General features: G+C 61.4%; 2 protein-coding genes across 19 annotated transcripts in view; both read right to left on the bottom strand.

The window, feature by feature from the left end:
- Positions 1–1,255: 1,255 nt before the first annotated feature.
- Positions 1,256–9,785, bottom strand: NSMF (NMDA receptor synaptonuclear signaling and neuronal migration factor). 8 transcript variants are annotated; one of them, XM_037007502.2, is made up of 15 exons: positions 9,499–9,782; positions 9,079–9,140; positions 7,934–8,434; positions 6,780–6,855; positions 5,597–5,665; positions 4,683–4,747; positions 4,307–4,396; positions 3,707–3,831; positions 3,440–3,523; positions 3,322–3,355; positions 3,147–3,217; positions 2,938–3,017; positions 2,620–2,722; positions 2,332–2,407; positions 1,256–2,247 (listed from the first exon to the last, which is right to left on the bottom strand). In XM_037007502.2, the coding sequence occupies exons 1-15, from the start codon at positions 9,567–9,569 to the stop codon at positions 2,150–2,152; spliced, it is 1,605 nt and encodes a 534-aa protein (XP_036863397.2). In that variant the 5' UTR covers positions 9,570–9,782; the 3' UTR covers positions 1,256–2,149. The 8 variants fall into 8 exon arrangements, with proteins under 8 accessions (XP_036863397.2, XP_036863400.2, XP_073076856.1 ...); XM_037007505.2 differs by having other exon boundaries at positions 4,695–4,747; XM_073220755.1 differs by lacking the exon at positions 4,307–4,396 and having other exon boundaries at positions 9,499–9,785.
- Positions 9,786–10,477: 692 nt separating this feature from the next.
- Positions 10,478–24,775, bottom strand: part of PNPLA7 (patatin like domain 7, lysophospholipase) — a 64,013-nt gene continuing 49,715 nt past the window's right edge. For 6 of the 11 annotated variants that reach the window (XM_073220683.1, XM_073220684.1, XM_073220685.1 and 3 more), the window contains 12 exons: positions 24,110–24,292; positions 23,490–23,608; positions 16,768–16,924; positions 14,432–14,548; positions 14,202–14,271; positions 13,676–13,792; positions 12,949–13,097; positions 12,530–12,682; positions 11,840–11,950; positions 11,304–11,388; positions 10,991–11,094; positions 10,478–10,837 (listed from right to left, as the gene is read on the bottom strand). In XM_073220683.1, the coding sequence (XP_073076784.1) occupies positions 10,739–10,837; positions 10,991–11,094; positions 11,304–11,388; positions 11,840–11,950; positions 12,530–12,682; positions 12,949–13,097; positions 13,676–13,792; positions 14,202–14,271; positions 14,432–14,548; positions 16,768–16,924; positions 23,490–23,608; positions 24,110–24,292 (1,464 nt within the window). In that variant the 3' untranslated portion in view covers positions 10,478–10,738. Of the gene's footprint in view, positions 10,838–10,990; positions 11,095–11,303; positions 11,389–11,837; positions 11,951–12,529; positions 12,683–12,948; positions 13,098–13,675; positions 13,793–14,201; positions 14,272–14,431; positions 14,549–16,767; positions 16,925–23,489; positions 23,609–24,109; positions 24,293–24,775 lie in introns of those variants that run through there. The other 5 variants (XR_012124601.1, XR_012124602.1, XM_073220717.1 and 2 more) reach the window with 5 other exon arrangements.

Here is a 24,775-nt window from a genome sequence, read left to right as displayed (position 1 = left end):
ATCAACAGGTGTGACCTGGGTTGCCTGGCTGCACCCACCCAGCCTGCCTCTGTGCCTGCCATCATCTTCCTGCTCCTGGTGCCTCTGGGTTTGGCGCTGTCTCTCCTGTCACACTCCCCAGTGGCTGCCAGCACGAGGAACGGAACCTCGTGAAGGAGGCATGCCCCGCCGTGGACCCCAACCTTCCCCTGGAAGCCATCCCAAGGACTTTGTGGATGGACACATGCTGGAGCAGCCCAGGCCTGTGACTGAGGGGACCCCATTAGAGGCCGGGTGAGGGAGGGACAGGGCCATGGGACGGAGCTTCGGGCTGGTCAGGATTCCAGGTGACATGGAAAAATGCCCTCGAGGCACTGGGGTGAGGGTAGGCAGGTCATGCTGGAGAGAGCCACGCTTGTCTGGAATTCTGGCAGCACCACGCAGAGCCCAGGTCTGAGGGGTGGAGCTAAGGGTCCGGGGACTTCCACATCATGTGCCTTTTGGCAGGTGCCTTAGTAAGTGAACGTTTGGTATTTGACCTAAGTCTCTGGAAGTCCATCTACTCAAGCTGGCAGCAAAACCTCTACCTGCCCACCCCAGCCCTACCTGGGAGGCCTGGAAGTACCTGGAGGCTGCAGGGCTGTGAGCCCCCAGCTGGCAGGCCGCCCCTGGCTCCCAGTCTCGGGGCCTCAAGGCTCCCGGCTCCATCCTCCGTGCCTCCTGTTCCACCAGCCCCTCAGGGCCTTTGGTGTGCCCAGCTGGCATCTGCTGCTCTGTCACTGGGCCACTGAACAGGAGCCACCAGGGTAGCTTGGCCCTACAGGGACGGTGGCACATCTGAGGCTTCAGGGACGGTGGCACATCTGAGGCTTTCGAGGGTAGCCAGCTGATCCTGGGGTCATCCCCTAGCCGCCGGCCGCAGCCACACTGTGACCAGATGCAGAGAATGGCCTGAGGGGGTAGGAGACCCTCTGCTTGGTGCCCAGGGGTGGGGCCAGAGGCAGCAGGGGGTAGGATGTCTCTGCTCTCACCTCCTGACCCTGCTCAGCCCTTTCCAGAACCACATCCCCCTGCCCCTTGCAGCCACCTCAAGGACCTACTCTTTCCCATACCCACTTCCAGACCTTCCATGGAGTGGGCCCCAGTGGGGGAGGTACAGCAGCCCAGCCCCTTCAGCCAGGCTGGCATGTGCAGGTGGCGGCCACAGCAGCCACCCCAGACCAGCAGGTCCAGAGAGGCCGCGGGCGGCGCCGAGAGAGCAGACCCACGCAGCGGCCGCAGGGAGGGTCGGGTTTAATAGTCACTCTAAGGGGTATCGTACACCATCTGGAGCCCGGCACGCGCCCCCACCCCTCCTTCAGCCGAGGGCACTGCCAGGCGTGCTCAGACCCAGGCTCTGTAAAGGGGGGCCCGCCCCCGAGCCCCAGCTATATACAAGAGGGCCGTCGCCCCAGCCCACCAGCGGCTCGGCTCTCGGGCCTGCGACGCAGGGTCAGCCCCCACGGCCGCGTGTGGCAGGGCACCCGCCCGCCGGGACCCAGCCCCGGCCCGCCCCCACCACGCCCCCAGGCCTCCGCACCCGGAACAGCTTAAGACCGCGGCCAGCAAAAGCTGAACTGGCAGCGGCCGCCGCGCGCGGGCAGGGCCCGGCCCCACACGGCGCCCCCTGGGAGGGAGGGAGGGCGTGCCCTCCCTTGCTGCCGGGCACCCCTGCGGCGGAGCGGCTGAGGTCAAAGCAGGGGTGGCGGGGGAGCAAGCGCGGACCATCAGGCCTCGGCCAGGGCTGGAGCCAGCCGAGCGCCGCCGGCTCCACAGACGGGCCACCCTGGTGCTGGTGATCAAAGACGGCAGGGCACAGGGGCTGGGGCAGAAAGGGTCCTGGAGAGACGTGGGCGGGGCTGCCTACGCCGCGACAAGTGACGTGGCGCTGACCTAGTTGACTAGTAATGCTGCTTCCCTAACTGTTTCAGGGCGTGTAGAAAATTGCACTTATTTCTAGGGACCTGCGGAGAGGAGCTGCCCAGGGCTGCTGAGCATCCGCGTGGCTGCAGCGGGCAAGGCTCCTACGGCCCGGGGTGCAGTGGGGACCGGACCCCGGCAGGGAACCTGAGCGGCGTCTGCGCGTGCCCCGAGAGGCCGTGAGGCCCGGGAGCCGCGGCCCCGGGGGCCCTCAGAGGACATCCTCCAGGTCCAGCAGCTTCGAGTGCTGGCGGCTCTTCCACAGGCGGTACAGCCGGAAGTCAAAGTAGGTCTCGATCATCTGCTTCCCTGGGGCAGGAGGGGCGGGGACTCAGCCCCCAGGCCCCGCCCCGGGACCAGCCCACCTCCAGGATGCCCCCGCGGCGGACTCACCTTGGGCGGACAGTTCCAGGGGGGACTCGAAGATGACCCTGTGAGGGGTCATGAGCGTCCTGAGGTTCTGGAACAGCTGAAAGGAGGGGGCGGGGCCACAGGCTCAGGGCAGGAGAGGGTGAGGTGGGCAGGAGCGCCCCCACAACTGGCTGGGCTCATGCAAGGGGATTTCTCTTGAGGGATTAAAGGAACAGGAAAAGGTCTGCGAAAAAACGGGGCTCCTTCAACTCTTTTCTTGTTTCTGGGGTCTCCAGAAGCCTGGGGGATCCTAGGGGTCGGTCCCCGTACCTTCTCCCCGTTGGGGTTCCCCAGAATGTAGCAGCCCATGATGTGGATGACGTTCGGCTCTGGGTTCACTTTGCTCATCAAGCGGCTCAACCGCTTCCAGAAGCTGGGGGATTGGTGGGGACGGACCGGTCACAGGTGGCCCCCGGCCCAGGGCCCCCAGGTGTGAGGAGGGACGGCCCGACCCCCGTTGAAGAGCAGCGGGCCATGGCCCAGAGTCCAGCTCCAGGGACAGGAGCAGCCCAGGAAGGGGCCGCGGGGCTGGGGCGCGCCCGCAGAGGCCACCTTCCCCAACGCCCTCGGGCGGCCCCACCCACTCACTGGATCATGTCTTCTTCCTTCTCCACTTTGGCAAAGGTGGCCACCTTGTTCTTAAGCAGGTACAGGTGTCCAGGGCCGCCCTGCAAGAGGCCATGGTCAGCCAGTGCCACCGCACACGCGGGGCACCCTCCGCCGCTCCCCCGCCCTCTGCGGGCAGGCGCAGAGGCATCTTCGGCCCCCACTCCCGGGCAGCAAGGTCTGAGCCCCACCTGGCAGAAGATGAGCATCTTCCAGATCCTGGCCCCTTTGCGGTAGACGTTCAGCTTCTTCTCTATCTCCTCTGGGGAGGGAGCGGTGTGAGCACGGTCCCCCAGCGCACCCCCTGGGGCCCACACGCATCCCCCAGCCCAGGACCAGAACACAGTGGGGTCAGAGGGCACGTACCCAGGATGTCCTCGAAGGTTGCGTGCTCATGGTCCTGGGACAGACAGACCACATCCCCATCAGAGCCGCTCTCAGGCAGCACCCCCCAGCATCGGGGACAGGGGCCCGGGGCACTCACGTAGAGAATGGGGATGATGGACGGGTCGTCCCTGCGGATGATGGTGGGGATATACTCGGCTTTGGGCACCTTGGAGGAGATGAGCTGGAGACAGCACAGGGTGCCACTCAGGGCCAGCTGCTTCGGAGCCGAGGGGCCACCCCGCTGGTCCCTGCCTGGCAAGCAGTTGGAGCCACGTTCCCCCCACTGCAGAGCCATTCTGCTCCCGGAGGAACGCCACCCGTCCCACAGCCTGGCTGGAGAGGCCCTGGGGCAGCCGGGCCTCACCATGACCTTGGGCGGCAGGAAGCCCTCGGAGTCACAGGCCACAGCCTCCAGGTCCTTCTCAGTCTCCCAGTCCAGGTCCTCGAAGGCCTCGCCCAGGGTACAGTGTGAGCTCTGCAGGTCACTACCTGCGGGTATGATGGGTTACCAGGACTGTGGGCAATCAGAGGCACTTCCTACTCCAGCTATAGCCCCAGAAGTGGGTGGTGGGCAAAGCTGGCAAGCCACATCCTGGACGGCCCTCCAAAGCCAGCAAGAAGCCCCAGGTGAGCGAGAGTCCAGCCAGGACCACCCAGTAAGACTGACCGCTGCCACCGGCCAGAAGCTGCCTATCTGGGGAGGCCAGTGGGCGTGGTACAAGGCCACTGGGTGCTGGGCTGCAAGTACCCGGTACCGTGGACCAAGGGGCTGGCATCACAGGCCTTGCCCCTTAACCTGCCCACGAGGTCGGAGGTGCAGGGCGCCCCCATCTCACAGATGGGTAAACTGAGGCTTAGAGCGCAGAAGCGCATTAGCCTCGCTGCCCGGCGGGGGCCCGCTCTACGGGGCGCCGGGGCCTGGGATCCTACGCCGGGGCTGGGCCGGCCTGCGCCAGGCACCTACTGTCTCGGGAGTCGTGGGAGGTGTCGGCTTTCATGGGGGTGGGGTCGCTCCAGGACCGGCTGAAGCTCCGCTCGCGCCGCTCGGCGAACGCTGCAGTGAGAGCAAACCCGCGTCACGGGGGGCGGGGCCGAGGGGCGGGGCCGGGGAGCCAGCGTCGGAGGGCGGGGAAGTCTGAGGACGCCGGGGGCGGAGCTAGGTCCGGGGCGGGGTCGAAGCGCCGGGGTGCGGGGCTGAGCCCCGTGGCCGCGAGGGGCTCAGGGGCCGGGGGGCCGGAGGTCTCTGGGGCCTGGGGGCCCGGCACCGCGGGTCTGAGCAGCAGCAGCATGCGAAGCCCCGGCCGTTCGACGCAGCTCCCCCCGCCTGCGCGGGGCCTTACTCGGGGCCTTACTCGGGGCCTTCACCCGCCGGCTGCCGACCATGCGCAGGTGTTTGCGGAAGTTCCTGGGGAGGAAGTACCGGAGCTGGTGAGGGCTGCGAGGGGGTGGGAGGGTGTCCCCTGCGCTCCGCGCCCACCACTGATTGCCCGCCACGCCCAAGGCCCTGCCCCGCCCCCTTTCCCAGAGGGATGCCCTCCTGCAGCCCCTAGGCTCTCCCGCGTGCCCACCGCCCACCCAAAGGCAAACCCCACCCAGTCCCTCTGCCGCTGAGACCCCGCTAGCGCTCCCCTTTGCTGCCAGGACAAAGGCACAATGATCGCGACTTCTCTTGCTGTCCCGCCCACCCCATCCCAGGACCACTCTCTTGGTGACCCCTGCACTCAGGCACCCCACCTCCTCTGCCCACCTTTCCGTCCCCTCCCTGGGCTCATTCACACCCTGAGCCCTGCCAGCCTCCCTTCCCAGGTGGTCAAGGAAGCTGCAACCCAGGAAGGCCTGGATCCTAGAGATGCCCCCTCCCCAACTCAGTGTCTCTTGGGTCACCTCAGAGGCAGGTCTCTGCCCCTAATCTTTGTGCCCTTCCAAGGCCCCAAATGGACAGACAAGCTTCCCAGACACATCTCTGAGGGGGCTTGGGGCGGCTAAGCCTTGTAGTGACCCCACAGCTCTGGGTTTCAAGGGACAGAGAAATGGGTGAGCTCGCCAGCTGCAGTTCAACTGCCGATGTGCCCACAAAGCAAGGCCTGGGGGATCCAAGCACAGGACCTCTCCTGCCTGCCGCGTCCCCAGAGCAGGGCCAGGCCAGTGGTCGCCACCGCCCTTCCCCCATAGGGTCTGCTGGGCTGGGTGGGCCCAGGCCAGACCAGCACAGACAAGAGACGGACCCTGGTGGCGAGTGGCTGGCAGGCCCTACCTCTGGATTACAGACGCGGAATCATTCTCCCGTTTCCGGCGCTTCCTCTCCGCGTAGCCCCTGAACACCCTGGGAAACCACCGCGAGTCAGCACTGCCCTTGGCCACAGGCAGGAGGGACAGAGACACGGGGACAGAGGCTCGAGCACAGGGCCAGGTGGGGCAGACAGGCCCCCCAGCCAGCCAGAGGGGTTCTGGCCTGTTTCACCCTGCCCTCCGCCTGGCTCTCAGCAGGCCCTGCTTTTGCACTGGTGCACGCTTGGACATAGCGCCCCCTCACAGACAGGCCCAGGTCCCTGGCCTGCCCACACTTATCTGGGGTGGGAGGGTCCCCCAGGGACAACGACTGTGCCCTTAGGCTAGAGGTCCCACTGGGTACTTACGAGATGCTGGAGTTGCGGCGGGAAGGGGCAGCGAGAAAGAGAAGACACAGTAAGCCTGGACCCTCAGGCCCCCAAGCTCCCTCTGTTCCTCAGAGGGTTCCCTCATGGGTATTCCATGTGCCAGCTGAGCACTGGCTATGTTTTGGGCCAGTCCATGAAAGGGCATGGGTGCTGAGGTCACTGTGACCCAGTGAGGCTGGCGGCTGGCACAAAAGCCTGAGTGCCCTGCCACCCCTGGGACCAGCAGCAAAGATGACAGCCCCCACCAGCCCTAGATTGGCTCTGGGCTCGCAGGGTGGCACGTGGGGAGGGAGCTTCTTCAATGTGCGGGATGCTGCAGCAAAGGGCACCTCCCAGGAAGAAACCCCAAGGCAAAAAAACCCAGAAGCATGTCAGAGGTAAAGAATAAACCCTGCAGGGGGCTGCGGTCGTGACTGCTCGCTGTAGCTGCTATCTGGGTCACGCGTGAGGAGGAGCTAGGCGACGGGCTGGGACTGGGCAGTGGCCCAGCAGAACCACCCCTGCTGGCCACCCACCCCCGGCACCAGGTCCCCAGAGGGCCAGGGGCAGGGCCGTGTGGGAGGGAGGATTGGTAAGGGAAGGGGCAGGGAGGGCAGGGCGGTGTGGGAGGAAGAGCAGCCAGCCCTGCCCCTCTTCAGACACCACTTCTGGCAGATCCAGCAGAACACAGGGCCACGGGCCCAGAGAACAAGAGAGGGTCCCAAAGTACTTCCTTAGCTCCAGGAAGGCGCCCCCTGGCCCAGTCCCGCGTGATGGGCACGTGTCAGGCACACAACTCACGCTTGCATAGTGGTGGTTGCTGTCTGGAAGCTGAAGAGGTTCTCCTTGGGGAACCAGGTACGGACAGGGATGTCATCTGGAAGAGGTAAGCAAGTAGTGACCAGGGGGCCTGGGGTTCCAGAAGCCTGTGCCCCCACCTGTCGAAGAAGGTGTGCTTCTGGCTCAGCCAGCAGAGGAGAGGCGCCAGGGTCCCCCAGACCTCCCCAGGGGGGAGGAAGCAGGCACAGGGCTGCGGCAGCCCAGGGCTTCCCAACACTCTGTGCTTGGCTCTCCCTTCGGTTGCCTGTGGTTGAGAGGTGCCCCTGTCTCCAGGGGGCCGGGAGAAGGGATTCACTTTGTCTCCCTTTGGGCAGGAGGCGCAGGGACAACAGCTACAGCCTCTCCTGCAGCCCAGACCTCCCCTCCCCTGGACCATTACAGGAGGGCAAGGTGGAGGCCCTCAGCGAGCACAGACTGCCTTGCTGGGTGGGGGCTGCCCCTTCCCAGGACCCCTACAGCTCCTAGACAGGCCGAGCAAAGGTCTCACCCTGCGCCCTGTCCCAACCCCTCGCCTGTGTCCAGAGGAGCGTGAGGTTGCGGAGGTGAACTGCCCACACCCTAGGCCTGTGCCTAGATGCCCAGGCGGGTTGCTGACTTGGAGGCCCAGAAGGTGTCCCAGGAAGGTGTGGCAGCTCAGCCACTTAGAACTTTGCTCTCCAGGAGAGCACCTCAGAGTCAGGAGGCATGGGCTGCCAGAGGGTCGCAGAAAGGCCTCTAAGACACAGCTCAGCATTCCTGGCGAGGGGACCCCTGGTTGCCCAGGTCCTGGAAAGTTATGTGCTGTCCAAGGTGAATGGGTGCCTCCCTGGCAGGCCCCGCGAGAGTGACTATTCCCCAGGACTTCCTAACTGGATGGCAGCCCAATCTTCCAGTTAAGCCATGTTTTCCACCAGCTCAACCCTCAAGATCCTCCCTGGCCCCCTCCTCCAGGAAGCACTTCCTGACTAACCTGGTGCTGGCAGGATCAAAGCCAACCATGAGGCCTGACATGGGGATGTGCTGGCAGGACCCCACCTGCCCCATGATCTGGGAGCTCTCACAGTGGTTATGTGCTGGCAACCCCCAGCACCAGCACCCTGCCTGAGCCTACCAGTGCCAGCAATAAGCCCCCTCACCAGACACACGGTCCATGCTGTACATCCTCTCCAGCTTCTTGCGGCGGCTAGGGGCCTCAGGCAGCGGCGGCTGGTCAAGCCCAAAGGCCCGAGGGGAGGGGCCGGGGGCCAGTTGGGTGCATCCAGGACATTCCTTGGAGCCCTGGCGGCTGCCCGCCCAGCTCTGGCAGGGCCTGCTGATATCCTCACGGCTGCTGCCTGGGCTGGCACGCAGGGGCTGGCTGTGGTGGTGGGGGTGCCTCTCCCGTTGCCGCCTCCCCTTCACCACGGCCAGCTCAATGGCCTCGGCCTCTGGGCCGGGCAGCAGGGCTGGCTCCCCAGAGATGGTGTACACTCGGGGCTGGGGGCCCTCGCCAGCCGGCTTCCCACAGACCGCGTCCTCTGAGAGGCTGCCCTCATAGCGGCCATTGGACACAAGGGAGAGGCGGCGCTTGTTCTGGGGGGCTGGCTGCATCTCAGGGGACCCGTCGTGGCCAGAGTAGGCGTCAGCCAGCAGGTGGTCTGGGGGAGAGGCACAAGGTGAGTGTGCAGCCTGCCAGCCCTGCCCTTCCAGTGCTCTGAGGGCAGGGAACACCCAGTGGGTGCCTGGCTGAATGTGGGAAGCTGCAGCTGCCCCCCACCCCACTGACCACACGCCAATCCTTGATGTCTTCAGAAAAGGCATTTCCCAGCTCTTCCTAGAGGGCCCCTCCTGTCTGGGCCCCAAGCCCCTTGCATGTGCTGCAATGACAGGCTGTGCTACCTTTGGGTGACAGGCAGGGAGTGGGGGTGGGGGGCAGGAACAAGCAGGCCACCGCCCAGCCTGCCACCGCACCAGTGCATGGAGCCAACTTTTCCCCTCCCCCCAACCAGCTGGCCCCCAGAGACAGTAGTGCCAGCCCTGGGGGTGCCAGGAGGCCTGTTGCCATGCCAACAGCCCAGGCTGGGTGGGTGCCATGGTGATGAGTGACTCGGAGCTCCTCCTGGGGCTCTGGGCCAGGGAGGGCAGGGGACGCGAGGAAGCCAGCCCAGCAGGGCAGTGCCGCCCCCTCACACCCCAGTCTCCACCGTCCACGGGCTGGGCCTGGCCTGGGGCAGGGGACAGCATCCCCTAGGTCGGGGGCGGCTGACTGCCCCCATCCTGGCCCTGCCTCACGCGACCCTACCTGCACCGTTCCGGTTCTCAGGGTGACTCTGGGACAGGTACTCGCCAAACGCTCGGGCTGCTCTGAAGGGGGATAGCGGGGTGCGCCGTCAGTGCACACAGGCCCACCTCGGCGTCTACCAGAATAAGAGCCTGGGGCACCCTCCCCCTCCAAGGCCCTGGGCACCAGAAAGGGAGAGGCCGGGGGTGTCACCCACGGCAGGTACTCCCATCCTACCCTGGAAAGCCCAGGGCTGGCAGGTCGCGTTGCCGGGGACCCTTGGGTTCCGATGCGCCTCGGCTGGACCTGCAGGCCCGGCCCCGGTCTGCATTCCATACAGCCCCGGTCACTTGGTAGGGGGAGCCTGAGGCCAGCATCTCGCCCACCGTTGCCCCGAGCCGGGGGCGGGCGCGGGCCCCATGGCGGGCCCGCCGCACTCACCGCACTTTGGCCGCCACCGAGGACATGGCCTCGCTCCTCAGCGCCCTCCTCCGGGAGGCGGCGGCGCCCATGGTCGAGGCGGCGGCGCATCCCCCGGCCTCAGAGCGGGCCCCACGCCCGCCGCCTCCGCCGGGGGTGCCGTGCCGCTCCGGGGCTCGGGCTGGGGTTCGGGACCGGACACGGGACTCGCATGGCCGCGTCGGGCCCTCTCCGCGCGTCCCGCCGCACAGGGAGAGCGCCGGGGGTGAAGGCTCCGCCCCGCGCAGGCAGGGCCGGGGGCGGGGCTGGGATGTAGCCCCGCCCACCGGCTGCAGGGACGGGGCGGACCCCGCCAGTAGGTCGCCACGACCAGGGGCGGAATCCCACCCACCGCCACGCCCGGACCGGCGGGCTCCTCCCCGCGCGTCACCCCTGGGCGGGGCTGCGGCGGAGGCTCCGCCCCGCGGCGTCCGCGCTGGCCGGGAGCCGCACCCCCCGGCCGTCCGCCTCGCCGCTGCCTAGCAGCGCGGAAACAGGCCGGCGGCCGCCAGACTGCCAGGTCCTGGGCCCTCAGGTCAGGGGCCGCAGACCCGCCTCACCTGCTCTGAGCGCCGCAGGGATGGTGGTTCTCAAAGTCACAGGGCGGCAACTTTTCATTTCACACAAAAGGCCTCGCCCGGCGTGTTGACTGACCAGCGGACGCCACCATCTTAGGAGAGCGTCCTATGTACGCACAAAGCCTGAGGCCGCTGGGGCTCATCCTCGGTCTGGGGGACCCCATCCCAGTCCCTGGGTGCCCTGCCTGACTGGCCTGGAGTTGTCACCCCCACCCGGGGTCTCAAGCCCCAAGAGAGGGGCGCCTGGGGTTCTCAGGTCCCCGCGTGGTGACCTCTGGAGGAGAGCAGGCGACATCGCTCCCGCCCCCGCCCGGGGAGGGTCCCCTCCAGCGGGCCAGCGGCGGGGGCTGGGCTGCTCTGCCACAGGGATCTGGGCACAGGGACACGGCCCACACACAGATCTTTTATTGACATGCTAAGCAGAAGCACTGGGGACTCTGACAGCTCTCAGGGGGATCGGGGGCTCGCACCGCCCCCCCGGGCTGCTATGTGTGCAGAAGGGAGCAGGACCAAGGGTCTGGCTAGGAGCTGCCTGCACCAGCCTGGGCCCCAGCAGGGGTAACGCTCGGCACACGGGGCAGGGCCCTGGGCCCCAGCCTGGTCTTCTGGCAGGTGGGGAGGGGTTTCAAGGTGCGTGGAGGCCTCTATCCATCTTGATCCGAGTGCTGGGGGGACGAGGAGTCCTGGGACCATTTTGGAGAAGCCAGACCAGGATGCCGATGCCGAAGTGAGGGCTCATCCTCCTGGAAGCAAACCGCACATGGTCAGGCATGGGCGAGCCGGAGGGCTGACCCTGGCCCAGGGTTCTCCAGGCTGCGGATGCAGAGCCACTGGCTCATGTGGGGCTCTGAGAGCCAGCCTGGCCAAGGGGCAAAGGGCGGGTCTGGGCAGCTCACAGAGTCGGAGGCCACGTCCGCAGGGGCGCTCTGGAAATCAGCATACGTGTCCGTGGGGCTGTCGGGAACCTCCTCCTCATACTCAGTCTGGTAGTCAGACTCGTCTGGGCAGAGGGGAGGGCTGTGTTGGTCCCCTTCTGGGGGCAGGGCCATGCCACGGTGGCACTGGTCCCTGCACACAGCCAACCAGGTCCAAGGGCTGCTAGAGGGAACGTGGCAGCCAAGGCGGCTTATTGAACACGTCAAGGGTCAACAAGACATGTTGACACCACCACCCACGGCTGCGTGGGCACACATCTCGAGTCTGACTCACCATCCACTGAGGCCACCTTGGCAGGCTCAATGCGTGACACAATCTCGGCAAGGTCCGTGAAGGAAGCGTTGGGGCAGGTGTGGACCTACAGGGCCGAGGCAGAGGAGACATCAGATCAAGGTCACCGCTCCCATCCCCACCCCTGACCCCAAGACGCTGTGACCCTAGCCCACGGAGGCAGCCCACCCCTGGAGTGGAGTGTGGCAGGGCACGGAAGACGGGCAGAGTCCTGAGCAGACCCCCACTCAGAAGGCCATCCTCTCCCACCATGAGCACCAGAAGGGCAGAGTCACGGGGGGGAAATGAGAGGCCACGTCAGGCCACAGGCCAGGAGATAACCCCCAGGGCTGCTGCCCCTGCCCTTGTCTTCTGGCCCCAGGGGTGGGAGCGCCTGAGGCCTGAGCCATTGACAGGGTGCACGAAGGTGCTGCTGGCTGCAGGGAGCCCTGCACCTCTCCAGGGCAGGGTGTGCAGCGGGCCATCCATCGGGGATGGCGGGGAGGCAGGGGGGTAGGGGTGTGCCCGTGGGCACTCACGTCGCAGGCCTTCATCTTGCTTGACCCCTGACGGTCCTGCAGCATCTTCTCCAGGACGCCACTCCGACGCCAGACATCAAACACCGTCCGCCCATGCTGGTACCCCGCTTCCTGCACACACCAGGGGCCCAGAACCCGATGCTGGCACCCTGCTTTCTGCACACCCCAGGGGTTCTGGTGCTGGCACCCCACTTCCTGCACACACCAGGGACCACAGGACTGGGTGCTAGCACCCCGCTTCCTGCACACACCAGGGACCATGGGACCTGGTGCTGGCACCCCGCTTCCTGCACACACCAGGGACCACAGGACTGGGTGCTAGCACCCCGCTTCCTGCACACACCAGGGACCATGGGACCTGGTGCTGGCACCCCGCTTCCTGCACACACCAGGGACCACAGGACTGGGTGCTGGCACCCCGCTTCCTGCACACACCAGGGACCACAGGACTGGGTGCTGGCACCCGGCTTCCTACACACACTGGGGGCCCTGGGACCTGGTGCCGGCACCCTGCTTCCTGCACACACCAGGGACCATGGGACTGGGTGCTGGCACCCTGCTTCCTACACACACCAGAGGCCCTGGGACCGCATGCTGGGCTCTACTTCTTGTGCTCTCAGAAGTGGGGGAGGGGGCTGGGGGAGGTGCAGCTGGACACAGCCCGCTGGCCTGGAGCCGCAGTGTACTCACGCAGATCTCACCGAACTTGCCGAAGTCCAGTGTGCGGTAGCTGTCGATGGGGGGGCGCAGGTACTCACAGTACCCGCTGCTCTTCACCATCTCCAGCTGCCGGACGCAGCACACGTAGGCCAGGCGCGCTTGGATCTCTGCCATGTTCAACACCTGTCACCATCACAGCTACCTGAGCAAGGCTCTGGCCCCCACCCGGCCCCAAGGGGAGACGCAGCTCTGCTCGGCCCCAGGGGAGGGCAGGCACTGGCCAGGGGCCCGCAGTCGTGGAGCCGTTAGGCCTGTGCCTTTCCCCTGAGCTGGGCTCAGGCAGGGCCCTGAGCAGGATGGTGAGCGAGCGAAGCGGTGAAGCCCCCAGGACTCAGGGCCTCGGGGGCACTGTCCCCTCTCCAGCTGCCGACATCCCACAGGGCCGCTACCTTCACTTTCGTGGCCAGGGGGTTCCAGCGCTTCCAGAGCAGCCACCACCCAGACAGCGCATCACCATAATTGGTGAGGTCTGTCTCGTCTTGACTGCCCACGTCGATGGCAATCACCACCTTTGCTCCCATCGACCTGGCCACATCAGCTAGAAAGAAGGCGGCCCTGGTCACCACTGGGGACAGGTATGTAGAGCCCCAAGTGGGAGCAGAACTGGGGGGATGGAGGCAGGGCTGGAGGGACAGGGACAAAGCAGGGGAATGGGGGCAGAGGAGCAGGGGGACAGGGGCAGAGTGGGAAATGGGGCAGAGCTGGGGGGACAGGGACAGATTGGGGGGATGGAAGCACACCAGGGGAATGGGGCAGAGCATCTCCTTTCCACTGGCACACCTGGGCCTCTGGAGGGGCAGCTGGGAGCACAGAACTGTCCACCAGGTGACAGGTGTGCCCACAGGAGGGCCCCTTGCCAGCAGCCAAGCGGACACCTGCTGGCTGTCGGTTCCCACTGTGACCATGGAGCCAGGAGGGGAGCAGCGGCTGGTGGCTGTACTTGGCGCTCTGAGCACTGCTGAAGTGCAGGCCTGCCAGCCCTGGTCAGCGAGGGAGCATGTGTGCACGTGTGTGCTCTGTGCTCACACGGCCCTGTCAGCCCCCCAGAAGTGTGTGCAGCGGCCCTCCTGGGAGCAGAGTCAGCTGACAAGGCCGGGTCCCTCCCTGAGATGGTACCTGGCAGGTTGTTGATGTAGCCCCCATCCATCAGCAGGTGCCCATCTTTGGGGTCGCAGAGTGGGGGCATGTACCCTGACAGGGACATGCTGGCACGGACATACCTCCACAGGGAGCCTGGGAAGGAGAGGTTGAGGGCTTGGGAAGAGGTGGAGACCCTACCAGGGGACTGGCAGATGCCTTCCACTGCCCAAGAGGTCTGGCCCCACCGCAAGTCAGCCTGGCCTATGTGGCATCCCGCAGCCGCATGTCTGACCTCTGGTGATGGAGTCCAGCTGGAGCTGAGGTGCCCTCTGACCACCCCCGCCCAGGGGCTCAGTGGAGGTTGCACGAGGCCCAGGGAGGCCAGGCTTGCTCTGGGGTCTCTGTGCATCCCGCCATGCCCTGCTCCACACTGGGGTGTACCACAGCCTCTGCCAGGCCCCCACCCACGTTAAAGTGCACTCTTCCCTGCAAGGGCCCTTGGCTGCTGGCCTAGCACCAGCTATCGGGGGTCCCTGTCCCAGCAGGACCGTTGGGTGCTCACCATCGGTGTGGACCCTCATGGCAGAGGCGGTGATGTCCGTGGTGATGGTGAAGTAGGGGATCCAGAGGTCCTGTGAGGGAGGCAGGCTCAGCAGGGCCACCCTCCCTGGTACCAGCCCCCCACCCTGCAGGCTGGGGAGTCTGGGGAGTGAGGAGGGTGCCATGTGTCCAGAACAGGCTAGGCTAAGGCCAGCCGTGGGCAGCTTCCCAGGGCAGCCCCTGCTGGGGGACCTCGATTTGCCGGTCCCCGAAGACGCTGCTCATGGTGCTGTTGAAGCCGGCCCCTGAGAACATGGAGGTGATGGGGTAGGTCAGGTCCAGCACGGTCTTCACCACTGATGTCATGTCCTGAGTGGGCAGAGCACACGTGAGGCCCTGCAGGGCAGGCTCCCTGCTGACACAGCGGGGGCCCCAGCTGGGAGCCCACCTCCAGAGCGCCTCCCAAGAACAGACAGGTTGTCTGGGAAGGACCTGGGTGGTCTGTGGGACTAAGCCTTCAGGGCCTGGAGGTCCTGTGAGGGTCCGAGGACCCCCACAGGGCTAGCCAGCCCGGCCCTTGCTGCGTGCTCAGTGGGAGAATGTGGCACCATGCCCAGCCCAGGACCAGCATGAGGTAGGTGGGCAGCGAGGACGGCCCTGCCACAGCCCACTGAGGTCCCTAAGGCAACGAGACCCACTGAGGTGGGTCTGGGGACCAAGCTGCCACGCCATACTCGGTCTTGGTCGATGTCACACTGTGACACACGTGCCACCAGGGCCCCAGAGAGAGTGGCCCTGCAGAAGGCCCTCTGGCCAAAGCCCCTGTCTCTCTGGTGGGACTGGGTCTGTCCTTCCTCAGTGAGGACGGGGCCAGTTAGGCCTGTGAGGAGCAGGACACGTGACCAGGTGGGCAGCACTGGCCTCACCCAAGAACACCCAGGTTTAAGGCTGCCTAACTCCTGAGGGGTCAGGGGTGGAGGGGAAGGGTCCTCCCTGCTGCACGGAAAGACACTGGAATGAAAAGGTCTGGAGCGAGAGCTGTACACAGGGTGGGACCTCAGCTGCGAGGCAGGTGCCTGCCCCACGTGCTCACACTAGGACTTGTGGGATGCAGGCCCTGCCTTGGGATAGGCAGAGGGAATGCAGGGACCCAGGACAGCATGGCACATGCCCAGAGTCCTCCATCGTTAGCAAGGCCCTCACACCTAAGGAAGCCCCTGCCCTGTGGAGAGGCCTGTAGACCCAAGCCTGTGGCCCTACAGCCCTGCCATCCCGTCAGCATGGCAGAAGGCACAGGCTATGCGGACAGGTGGAGCCAGAGGGTGGTCTGGGAGGTTCCATCCTGCCCTGCCCTACCCCACCCCTCAGAGGACTGTGGGGCACCACACCTGAGGCTCCCAGGCCCCTACGACTCCTGCGCCACTCCAGAGGCCTGCTGGCCTGTGACCAGGCCCTCACTGAGGCTGGAGCACACTGTCCTCTGTGGGCACTGTCCCCAGAGGCCATCCTTAGTGGCTGGAGCCATGTCAGCTCCTGGGCCCCCTCCTAGGAGCAGCCTGCTGAGGAATGGCTCATTTCAGAGAAAGAGGCATCTTTGGAACACTGTGTCCTCGGGATGTGTGGGTGGGACAGACGGCCTGCTCTGATGGCTTCCACCAGAAGACCACCGATCTCCTTTTTCTTTTTAAGAGAACACAAACATTTTTGATCCCATTGGTTCAATGGGCACCGTTCTGTTCCCCTAGAACAAGCAGAGCCTCCAAAGGACAGAATGCAGCCTGTGCTGCAGGGGAGCCCCCTCCACCATGCCCACCCACATAGTGTCTGCAGGCCCTCCCTGTCCCCCTCAAACCCACCTCAGATCCTGCCCTGTCTATATGGTTGGGCCTCTGCTCCTCAAAGGGTTAGTGGCATTAACTGCATTGTCCACTTTCCAAGTCCCTAGTTCTGGCATTCGGGGTCTGGCACACCGGGGAGTCGGCCACCCCAGGGCTAGCGGTTCCTAGAGCCGGCGGAGACTCGCCCAGCCCCGGCTCTTGTGCGCACTGCTCCAGGGCCCAGGACCCAGCCACCTCCCTGAACACACTCTCACGGGCCTGTGTCTCCCACCTGAATCAATCCTGGGGCAGCCCCCATGCCCCAAGCCCACCGGAATTATTCAGAAGAGAACATCCCACGCAGTGTGCCCTGCCCTGCCCTGCCTGCAGGGACCCCGATGTAGGCTGGCCTAGGCCTGCCCGTGCTGCTCCCCGTCTCCTCATGGCCCAGGTGCTCCCCTGTGGCCCTGTGGGGCACTCCCTGCCTCTTGTTCCCAGGAGAACTATGGGTAACATTACACTTTTCTTCCAGTGTGCTGACCTCTCTGTGCTGTCCTCAGTGTCCTTTATAAACTAAGACCAGCACCAACAGGAGCTGGCCCCCGACACTGGTGTTCTTACTCCCCCTGTGCACCCCCTGCACCCTACAAGCCAAGCTCTGAGGCCAGAGCCCTGCAAAGCCACGTGCCAGGGCCAAGGGTCCTGAGGCCCTCTTACCCCAGGGCACACAGGAACCTGGCACTGCACCCCAGAGAGCGCGCAGCCCCTCACCTCAGCCCACTGCTTGGCCCGGATCCGTATCTGACTGTAGTTCCGCTCCTCAGCGTACAGGGCGCCCATGAAGGCCCCGATTGATGTCCCTCCAACCATGTCCACGGGGATGCCACACTCCGTCAGGGCCCGGATAACGCCAACCTGGGCACAGCCTCTATGCCAACCGGAGCACAGGGCAGGGAGTAAGTGCCACCCCCAGGGCTGGCTCCCATTGAGCCCCACAGACGGCCACCCCCAGAGACAGTCGTCCTGATGTATCCCCCACCCCACCCCAGCAGCTGACTCCTGCATCAGTCACAGAAAATCGAGCAAAGACACTGGCTCAGAGGAGGGCCGCGGGCACTTAGAGGCCCCCTAGTGTTCTGAGGGCAGGACAGTGTTCAGACACTTTTACCCACCAGCGTCTGAGAGGTTGTGAAGCTGAACAGGCTTTGGATGGACTTATGAGGAGCCCACTGTAAAGTGGGGGTCCTGAATGTTCCAAGAGCAACGCCCCAGGGGTCAGGTGAACAGGGCACAGACAACCCCCGACAGGGAAGGGAAAGCCAGCATCTGAAATGGTCACCCTGGGCTCCAAACTACTGTCCCCATTTCTCATATGTGGTGCCCGCCACTCAACCAGAAATTACCACTCGTGAGGAGGAAAGACCACACGACCACAGCTAAGAGAAAAAACACACAACAGAAGTGGACCCAGAGGCAATCAGGGATAATCCTGTCATCTAACAGGTAACAGAGACGTCAACACAGGCTACAAAGTGGCCGTGGAGCCTAAGGAGAAGTGGCTTGAGCATGTCTCAATCACTCAAGTGGGCGAATGAATAAACAAAGTGCGGCATACACATATGAAGGATGTCATTCATCCTTCGAAGGAAATTCTGACACATTATCAATGGATGAACCTTGAGGGCATTAGGTTAAATGAAAGAAGCCAGACAGAAGGGCAAATCCTGTAGGACTCACTCATAACAGGGACCTGGAGCATCAGATTCAGACCCAGAAAGAAGAAGGGTGGGGACCAGGGGCTGGGGTAGGGGAGATTAGGGTCTAACAGGTGCAGAATTTCAGGCTGGGATGAAAAGTTCCAGAGATGTATAGTGACGGTTGCAAACCACTGTGAATACACTTACTGCCACTGAATTTCACACTTAAAAACAGTTAAAATGGTAAATTTTTGTATGTATATTCTAACACAATGAAAACATATATAATATCACCGCAGAAAGATTAAATACTCAGGTTTAAGCCAAAAAAGTTCAAGACAAGACAAGATTAATAATTTTGGCAGAGAACTAGAAACCATAAAACACAACCAAATGACAACTTTAGAAGTGAAAGATACAATAACTGAAATGAAGAACTCAGTGCATGGGTTCAACAGCAGATTAGACACAGTTAAAGAGAGAAACAGTGAAATAAAGACAGATCAGAAGAAAACATTTATTGCATCATAGAGCATCAACAGAATGGAATATTAAAATAATCTTTTCAAAAATATGTAAAGGGGCTCAGAAAACATCTGTGATCTGGTGCAGAGGGCTGAAAGAGATGGGACAGAAGGAACTGGTGATCAACATCAAGCCTCAGATTCAAGAAGAATTATAAATTCTAAGCATAAATCAAAAGAAAATCATTCCTACATTGTTGAAAATCCAAGGCAGAAAAAAACTTTAAACCAGCCTGAGAACAAAAGGACACGCCGCCTTCAGAGGCGCAGCACAGCCGGCCAACTGCTCCTTCCTTTGCGGTCACGGCAAAGGACATGGGCTCACCATCTGGCCTCTTGTTTCAAATGTCTGCTGGCCCATAAGTTAAGGGAAAAAAAGAACGATTCAAATCAAAGAGAGTAAAATTAAGAAAATAATAAAGATAAGAGCAGAAATTAATGAACCAGAAAACAAACATACAACAGATGAGATGAACAAAGCTACAGATCGCTGCCTTGAGAGCCGCTTTGGCTGACAGTGTCCGGGGAGCAGGACAGGGAGCAAGGTCTCGATACCAACGTCAGGGCGGAAAGAGGGACAGCGTACAGATGCTCCAGTCAGAAAGGTGAGAAGCTAGTGTGAGTTTGATGCTGTAAGTAGGAAAATTCAGGAAAACTGGACATATTCCTAGTACAACATAACTTACCAAACCCAACATAAGAAAGAAAAACTGACCAGTATTATCATTATCAAGATAACTAGGTCTTTAATTCCTAAATCCTTACAAAGAAAATTTCATGTCCAGATGGTTTAACTAGTGAATTCTACTAAACACATAAGGGAGAACAACACAAATATTACATAGAACCATCTAGACAATAGGAAAAGGAGGACTCCTGACTCAGTTTTGAAGCTGGCAAACAAACCTACATGAATTTCAAGACAGGACAAGTGCAGCCCAATCTCAAGCAGTCAAAGGGGATCCAGCGATAGAGAAATAGGGTGACACATCACAAACAAATGAGTCTATCCCAAGAATGCAATGCTTTCATTTAAAAATCAATAAATGTAATTCTCCATGTTAGCAGAATAAAGAAGAAAACTTACATGATCTCAACAGATCCACAAAAACAACCATTCATGGAAAAACTTATCCAACTAAGAATAGAAGGGTACTTCCTCAACCTGATGAAGAGCATCTATGAAGCCCACAGCCAAGGTCACACTTCACAGTGAAACTGAACCAAACACCCTCCAACACAGGGAGTGCTGAGAGCCCCTCACCACTTCAGCTCAACATGGAAGTTCCAGCCAATGCAATAAGGCAAGAAAAAGAAACAAGCAGCACACACATATTTCGGAAAGAATAAATTCTGTCTAAGAAGACATAACTGTGTATATAGGAAATTTTTTAAAAACTACAAAGAAGCTACAAGAGTGAATGAGTCCAGCAAGGCTGTAAGATAGGACATTGATTCACAGATACCAGTTGTACTGCTATATACTGGCACAATTTTAAAGTGCGATTTAAGATATCATTTATAGTAGCAAAAAAATCCCATTAAACACTGAGTTGGCTCTAAAATTTACATGGATATGCAAAGGACCCAGAATAGCCAAAACAATTAAAACAAAAAAACACCCATACTCACACCCAACTGAAGGACTTACACTGCCTGATGTCAAGATTACCATCAAGTTACTGAAATCCAGGAAGAGGTGGTGTGGTAAAGGACAGAACACACACCTCGGGGACGCACCGGAGCCCAGGTGCAGACTCCTGCTACACAGAGTCATCTGGTGTCTGACACATACCACACTCCACAGGGAAGGGGTGTTTTCAGCAAAAGGTGCTGGGGCAACTGGATAACCATGTGGGAAAAAACACCTCAGTGTCACCCCACACTGCTTGCCAGAAACCCAGTCAGGTGGATCTTAGACCCAAATGTACAGGCTAGAATCACGGTGCTTGTAGAAGAGAACAAGGAACACCTTTGTGACCTTGGGATATGCAAGAGCTCTCAGAACACCAGAAGTAGTAGTAACTGCAAAAACTGGTAAGTCCCACTTTATCCAAATTAAAAACTGTTCATGAAAGGGTGCCATTAAGAAAATGAAAAGTCAAAGATCGAGTGACAATATTAACAATCTATCTTGCAAAAGACATGTATTTAGGCTACATAAATAACTCTTCTAACTCAATAATAATAAAAGACAAACCATCCATAAGCATGAGTAAAGAACATAAATGGTACTTTTCAAAATAAGATAAGCAAATGGCCAGAGCACATGACGGGGGTAGTCCTCACAGTGTGTGAGTTTCAGTCACAACGACACACCACTCCACACCCACTGGAACGGCTGCGATCCGGAATGGTGCAGGAACAAGTGTCAACAAAAATGCGGGCTGCCCGAATTCTCAAATGCTGATGGGGGTGTAAAATTGTACAACTACCTCATGACTGGGAATTCCACTCCTAGGCATTTACCCAAGAGGAAAGAATATATGTCCTCAAAAAAGATTTGTACAAGCACAGTTCTAGCAGCTTTGTTCATAGTAACCCAAACCAGAAAATAACCCAGAAGTCCCCTGACAGGAGGAGGGATGAGCAAAGCCTGGGGACAGTGCTCAGCAGCACGCGCTCTGGGGCCTGAGCGCCATCAGGCACTGCTGCACGATGAAGCCTGGGACGCGGGCAAGACACAGGCACTCAGAGCCCCAGAGAACTCGCCGCTACATCAGGGGGGCAGAGAGAAGGCTATGACAGAGCGCCCCAACATTAGAAATATTTTAGCAGAAGAGACCATTCAGAAGATACATTCGAGAAAAATCAGCCAGAAAGCAGAACAAAAAGACAGATGGAAAACACGGGAAGGAAGATGGGAGACGCCGAGGGTCCATGCAAGATGCCTGATTTCTGGCCACGAGAAGCTCCGGGAGAGAACAGAGAGGGGCAGACGTCCCGAAAGGTCGCCCTGAGTGGGAATGTGTGGATTTCCAAGTGGGAGATGGCCCACTGGGAGCCCGCCCGGAGTGGCTGTGGAGGACAGCAGCGCTGCAAGAATCCAGGGGCTCTCCCAGCTTCCGGGGGGCACAAGCCTCAGGAACAACAGCACCGGACTCTCAAGAGCAACACTGGAGGCTACAGACAGCAGAGCCACACCTCACAGACCCTGAGGGAGAGGGGACGCATCTACACTTCTGTACCCAAACCGTGTGGCGGTAGGATGACATTTTCTGCTACGCATGGTCTACTTTCCCCACCTTTGCACCTTCTCAGAAGGAAATTTCTAGGGCATGAGCTCTACCAAAATCAGGAATAGATCAAGAAAGAGGAAGACATGGACCCAGCCGAGAGGCAAAGGCAGTTCCCAGGACAGCGGAAGGGAAACCAGGCCAGGATCACAGCAACGCGATGGAAAGCGAGCGGCGGAGCCAAGGGAGGCAGGAGGCTGGGGGCCAGTGGCTGCCCACTCTGAAGCGGACGTCCCCGCATGTCTGAGCAGGCTGGGTGGAGGCCAGTGCTTCCACAGTGTCTGCGGACAGAGTAATGATACCCAGAAAACTGAGCAAAACAGCGGCACAGTGATTAGCTCCAGGGAAGAAAATGCAGTCATGCCCCGCCGCATGCCTTAGCTCTGAAACGGACCCCACCGTCACGGAGGCGTGGCAGTGAGTCCTGGCCTGGCGAGGGAGGGAGGGCCCATGGACAGATGGATAGACAGACGGAAGGACTTTGTGTGGGGGAGTGGGTTAGGGACCCGGTGATCTGAAACTGAGAAAGAAAAAGAACAGGGGTGCTGTTCAGAAAGTACATGAGCAAACAGCTGAGAGAAGGCGAAAGTGCCCACCTCGGGCTCTCTCTGGATTTCACGGCCGGGCAGGAAGGACAGAGGACTGCTAGTTACACAAATGCTGACCGGCCTTCGCGAATGGCCATATTTCTGTTAAAATGTTATTTTGATTTCAACTGATTTTCATTAAAAGTGCTGATCAGGCCACTGTGATCTGCAAGTCTGTGCCAGCTGCCCCAGGTCCCCCACTGTGCCAGCCCTGCAGGAGGCAGCCTGGGTGCCCCACCCCGCCATGCCTGCCCCGCCAGCCACCTTGAGCGGATCATCTGATTTCCTGGGCCCACTGGCTCAGCCTTCAAGCAGAAGCCTGGCACCTGATGAAGCTCCAGGACCACCTGAGATAAGTGAGCACAGTGCCCAACACTCCATCCCTCAGGCCAGGGCAGGACTCGGCTCCCTCCCGGGGCAGCAGGCCCAAGGCCCTGCAGCCCAGCACTCCCACTGTAATTCGACAAGGAGAAGAGTGGGCCAGGCATGAGCAACAGCCTGACTGGAGGCAGGAGACATCTTTGAAAGTCTCCACCACAGCGACGCCAAGGGGCTTCTGCCCTTCCAGGGCCCACCCCTGCAGCTTGCTTTGGAAGGGACGCCCTTAGGCCACTGGAGGCGCCTGGCCAAGCTCCTTCTCCGAGGCATCAGTGGGGCAGCGCATAGAACCTGGGGCACCCGGGAGGTCCTGCCATGGTGCTAGGGGGCGGCACATGCCAGCTGGTGTGGAGACCCCCTGAGCACCTCACCAAGCCAGCAGTGATGTCTCCCCACAGTGGGGGCATGGGAGGATCCACCTCACCAGGCACCCAGCCCAGGCACCACTCACCCTTTCTCCCTCCCTCTGAGGGGTGGGGTCTGGCACAGATGTGGTAGGAGGCGCTGCTCTGCCTGCCCACGTACCACCTGGGTCCCCAGAAGGCCTTGGCACACCCTTCCCATGACGCCCCTGGGCTCTGTTTCTGCTCCAAGTGCATATTTCTCTTTAGTTCAGGAGAACAGGGGCAGGTGTTAGAATGACAGCTCAGGGCAGAAGTTAGTGGGGTGCAAAGTCCTGCAAGGAGCCCACCAGCCTGAAGAAGTAAAGGGTGCCCCACTAGGTCTGGAGCCGATCGGGCTGTTCCTCCACAAAGTGCGTATTAACATGGGAAGAGACTCACCCGGAGCCCGGCGGAAGGACTGGCAAAGAACAAGAACAGAGTTTTCAGAAGAGGAGACACGAATGGTCAACAGGCAGACAGAAACTTCCAGCAAAGACTCAGACAACACAGGAATCTCCTTCTACTGCTTCCTGGGGCAGTGGGATGTGAGCGGAGACTGCAGGGGCAGGACTCAGCAGCACCCGAGGCACTGAGAAAGGCTGGCTGAGTGTGGGGCCCACCGAGGGGTGCCTCTTCACATGCCCACACACACGTGCACACAGCTGCAGGGGACGGGACGGGCACTCACCTGGCCCCTCCCCCACCAAGCACCAAGGCGACGGCATTGCCGGTCAGCACCCGGGCCAGGCGGGAGAAGTCCGAGTGCCGGTCGGGGGGCCTCTGGAAGACCTGCTCGTACATGTCCACCTGAGAGGGGACAGACGGGGACAGGCGGGCCGAGTCAGCATCCTGACCTGCTCGGGCTGGTTTCTCCATCCAGACACGGCAGGGTCTGCCTGATACCAGCCCTGTCAGCACCTCAGCATGCCTGGGAGGAGACCTCAGAGGGCATGTGGGTGAGTGGGCAGAGTGGGCAGCTGGGCCACAGCCCCACGGGCCAGCAGGAGATGACTGAGCCCTAGGGCAGCTTTCCCCAGAGGGACCCCAAGCCCAAGGCCCAGCTGAAACCCTGCCAGCCCCCAGGCTCTGGGCACAGAGGTAACTGTTAGGATCCGGGCCACTGAGCGGACAGCCAGGGAGGCCGCGGTGTGTGGGCAGCCTCTGGCCCGCCACCGCCTGGCTCCCCGGGGCTAAGGATGCCCTACGGAGGGGTCCCAGGACTTGCCCGCAGATCGCCCAAAGGACACCCTCTGAGGCCCGGGTGGAACAGGAGGCTCTCACACCCACCAGCCCTGCTCCGAGCCTCACCAGCCTGGGCATGCTCCTCCTGGAGAAGACGCGGCGGGGGCAGCGGAGGTGCAGGTGGCCAGAGCACCAGCTGCGCATGTTGAGCCACTCCACGGTGCGGGCGGGGGCCGGCCCCTCCTGCCGGTGGAGCAGGACCAGCTGCTTCTGGGCTCGCACAGCTGAGTTCTCCAGCATCCGCTCCAGCTGAGGGGGGCAGAGCCGCGGTCAGGCAGCCCAGGCGGACCTGACGACTTGGGTGGGACGGAGCTGAAGGCTGGGATGGGGCCGGGGACAGAGGTCCGTGCTGGACACGGCCTCATCGGCAGGCTGACAGGCTGGGAGGGCCCGAGGGCAGGGCCTTGGCAGGGGGCCTGTGTCTGTAACCCAGCTCAGCTGTGGAGTACCTGGGGTGCGCCAGGCTAGGCAAGGTGGACACAAGGGAGCTGTGGGGCACCAAGAGGGGGCTGCCTCCCCTCTGCTTCTCTAACCAGGCACCGTGGGCACACACTGTGGCCTCCCTCACAAGAGATTCGCAGATGCTGCCCCCCCGCAAGGGGGAAGCACTCACTGTGCAACAGGCACCCACCTCAGAAATGAGGGGTTCTCAGCTGCCCCAGGATCCGAGGCAGAGCTGGGGATGAGTACAGAGTAATGGGGCAGAAGGAGGGGACAAGGAGACCCCTCCAT

Source organism: Manis javanica, chromosome 2 (assembly GCF_040802235.1).
Source record: "Manis javanica isolate MJ-LG chromosome 2, MJ_LKY, whole genome shotgun sequence".
NCBI classification, from domain to species: Eukaryota; Metazoa; Chordata; class Mammalia; order Pholidota; family Manidae; genus Manis; species Manis javanica.
The sequence above is the reverse complement of the archived record's forward strand: the minus strand, read 5'-3'. Positions and strand labels throughout refer to the sequence as shown.

Coding starts and splice junctions, on each gene's coding strand:
- NSMF (XM_037007502.2), bottom strand. CDS start 9,569: ATGGGCGCCGCCGCCTCCCGGAGGAGGGCGCTGAGGAGCGAGGCCATG. Junction 3,524..3,706: donor TCCTGCCGCCCAAGGTCATG/GTGAGGCCCGGC, acceptor TGCTGTCTCCAG/CTCATCTCCTCCAAGGTGCC. Junction 3,218..3,321: donor AACCTTCGAGGACATCCTGG/GTACGTGCCCTC, acceptor CTCCCTCCCCAG/AGGAGATAGAGAAGAAGCTG.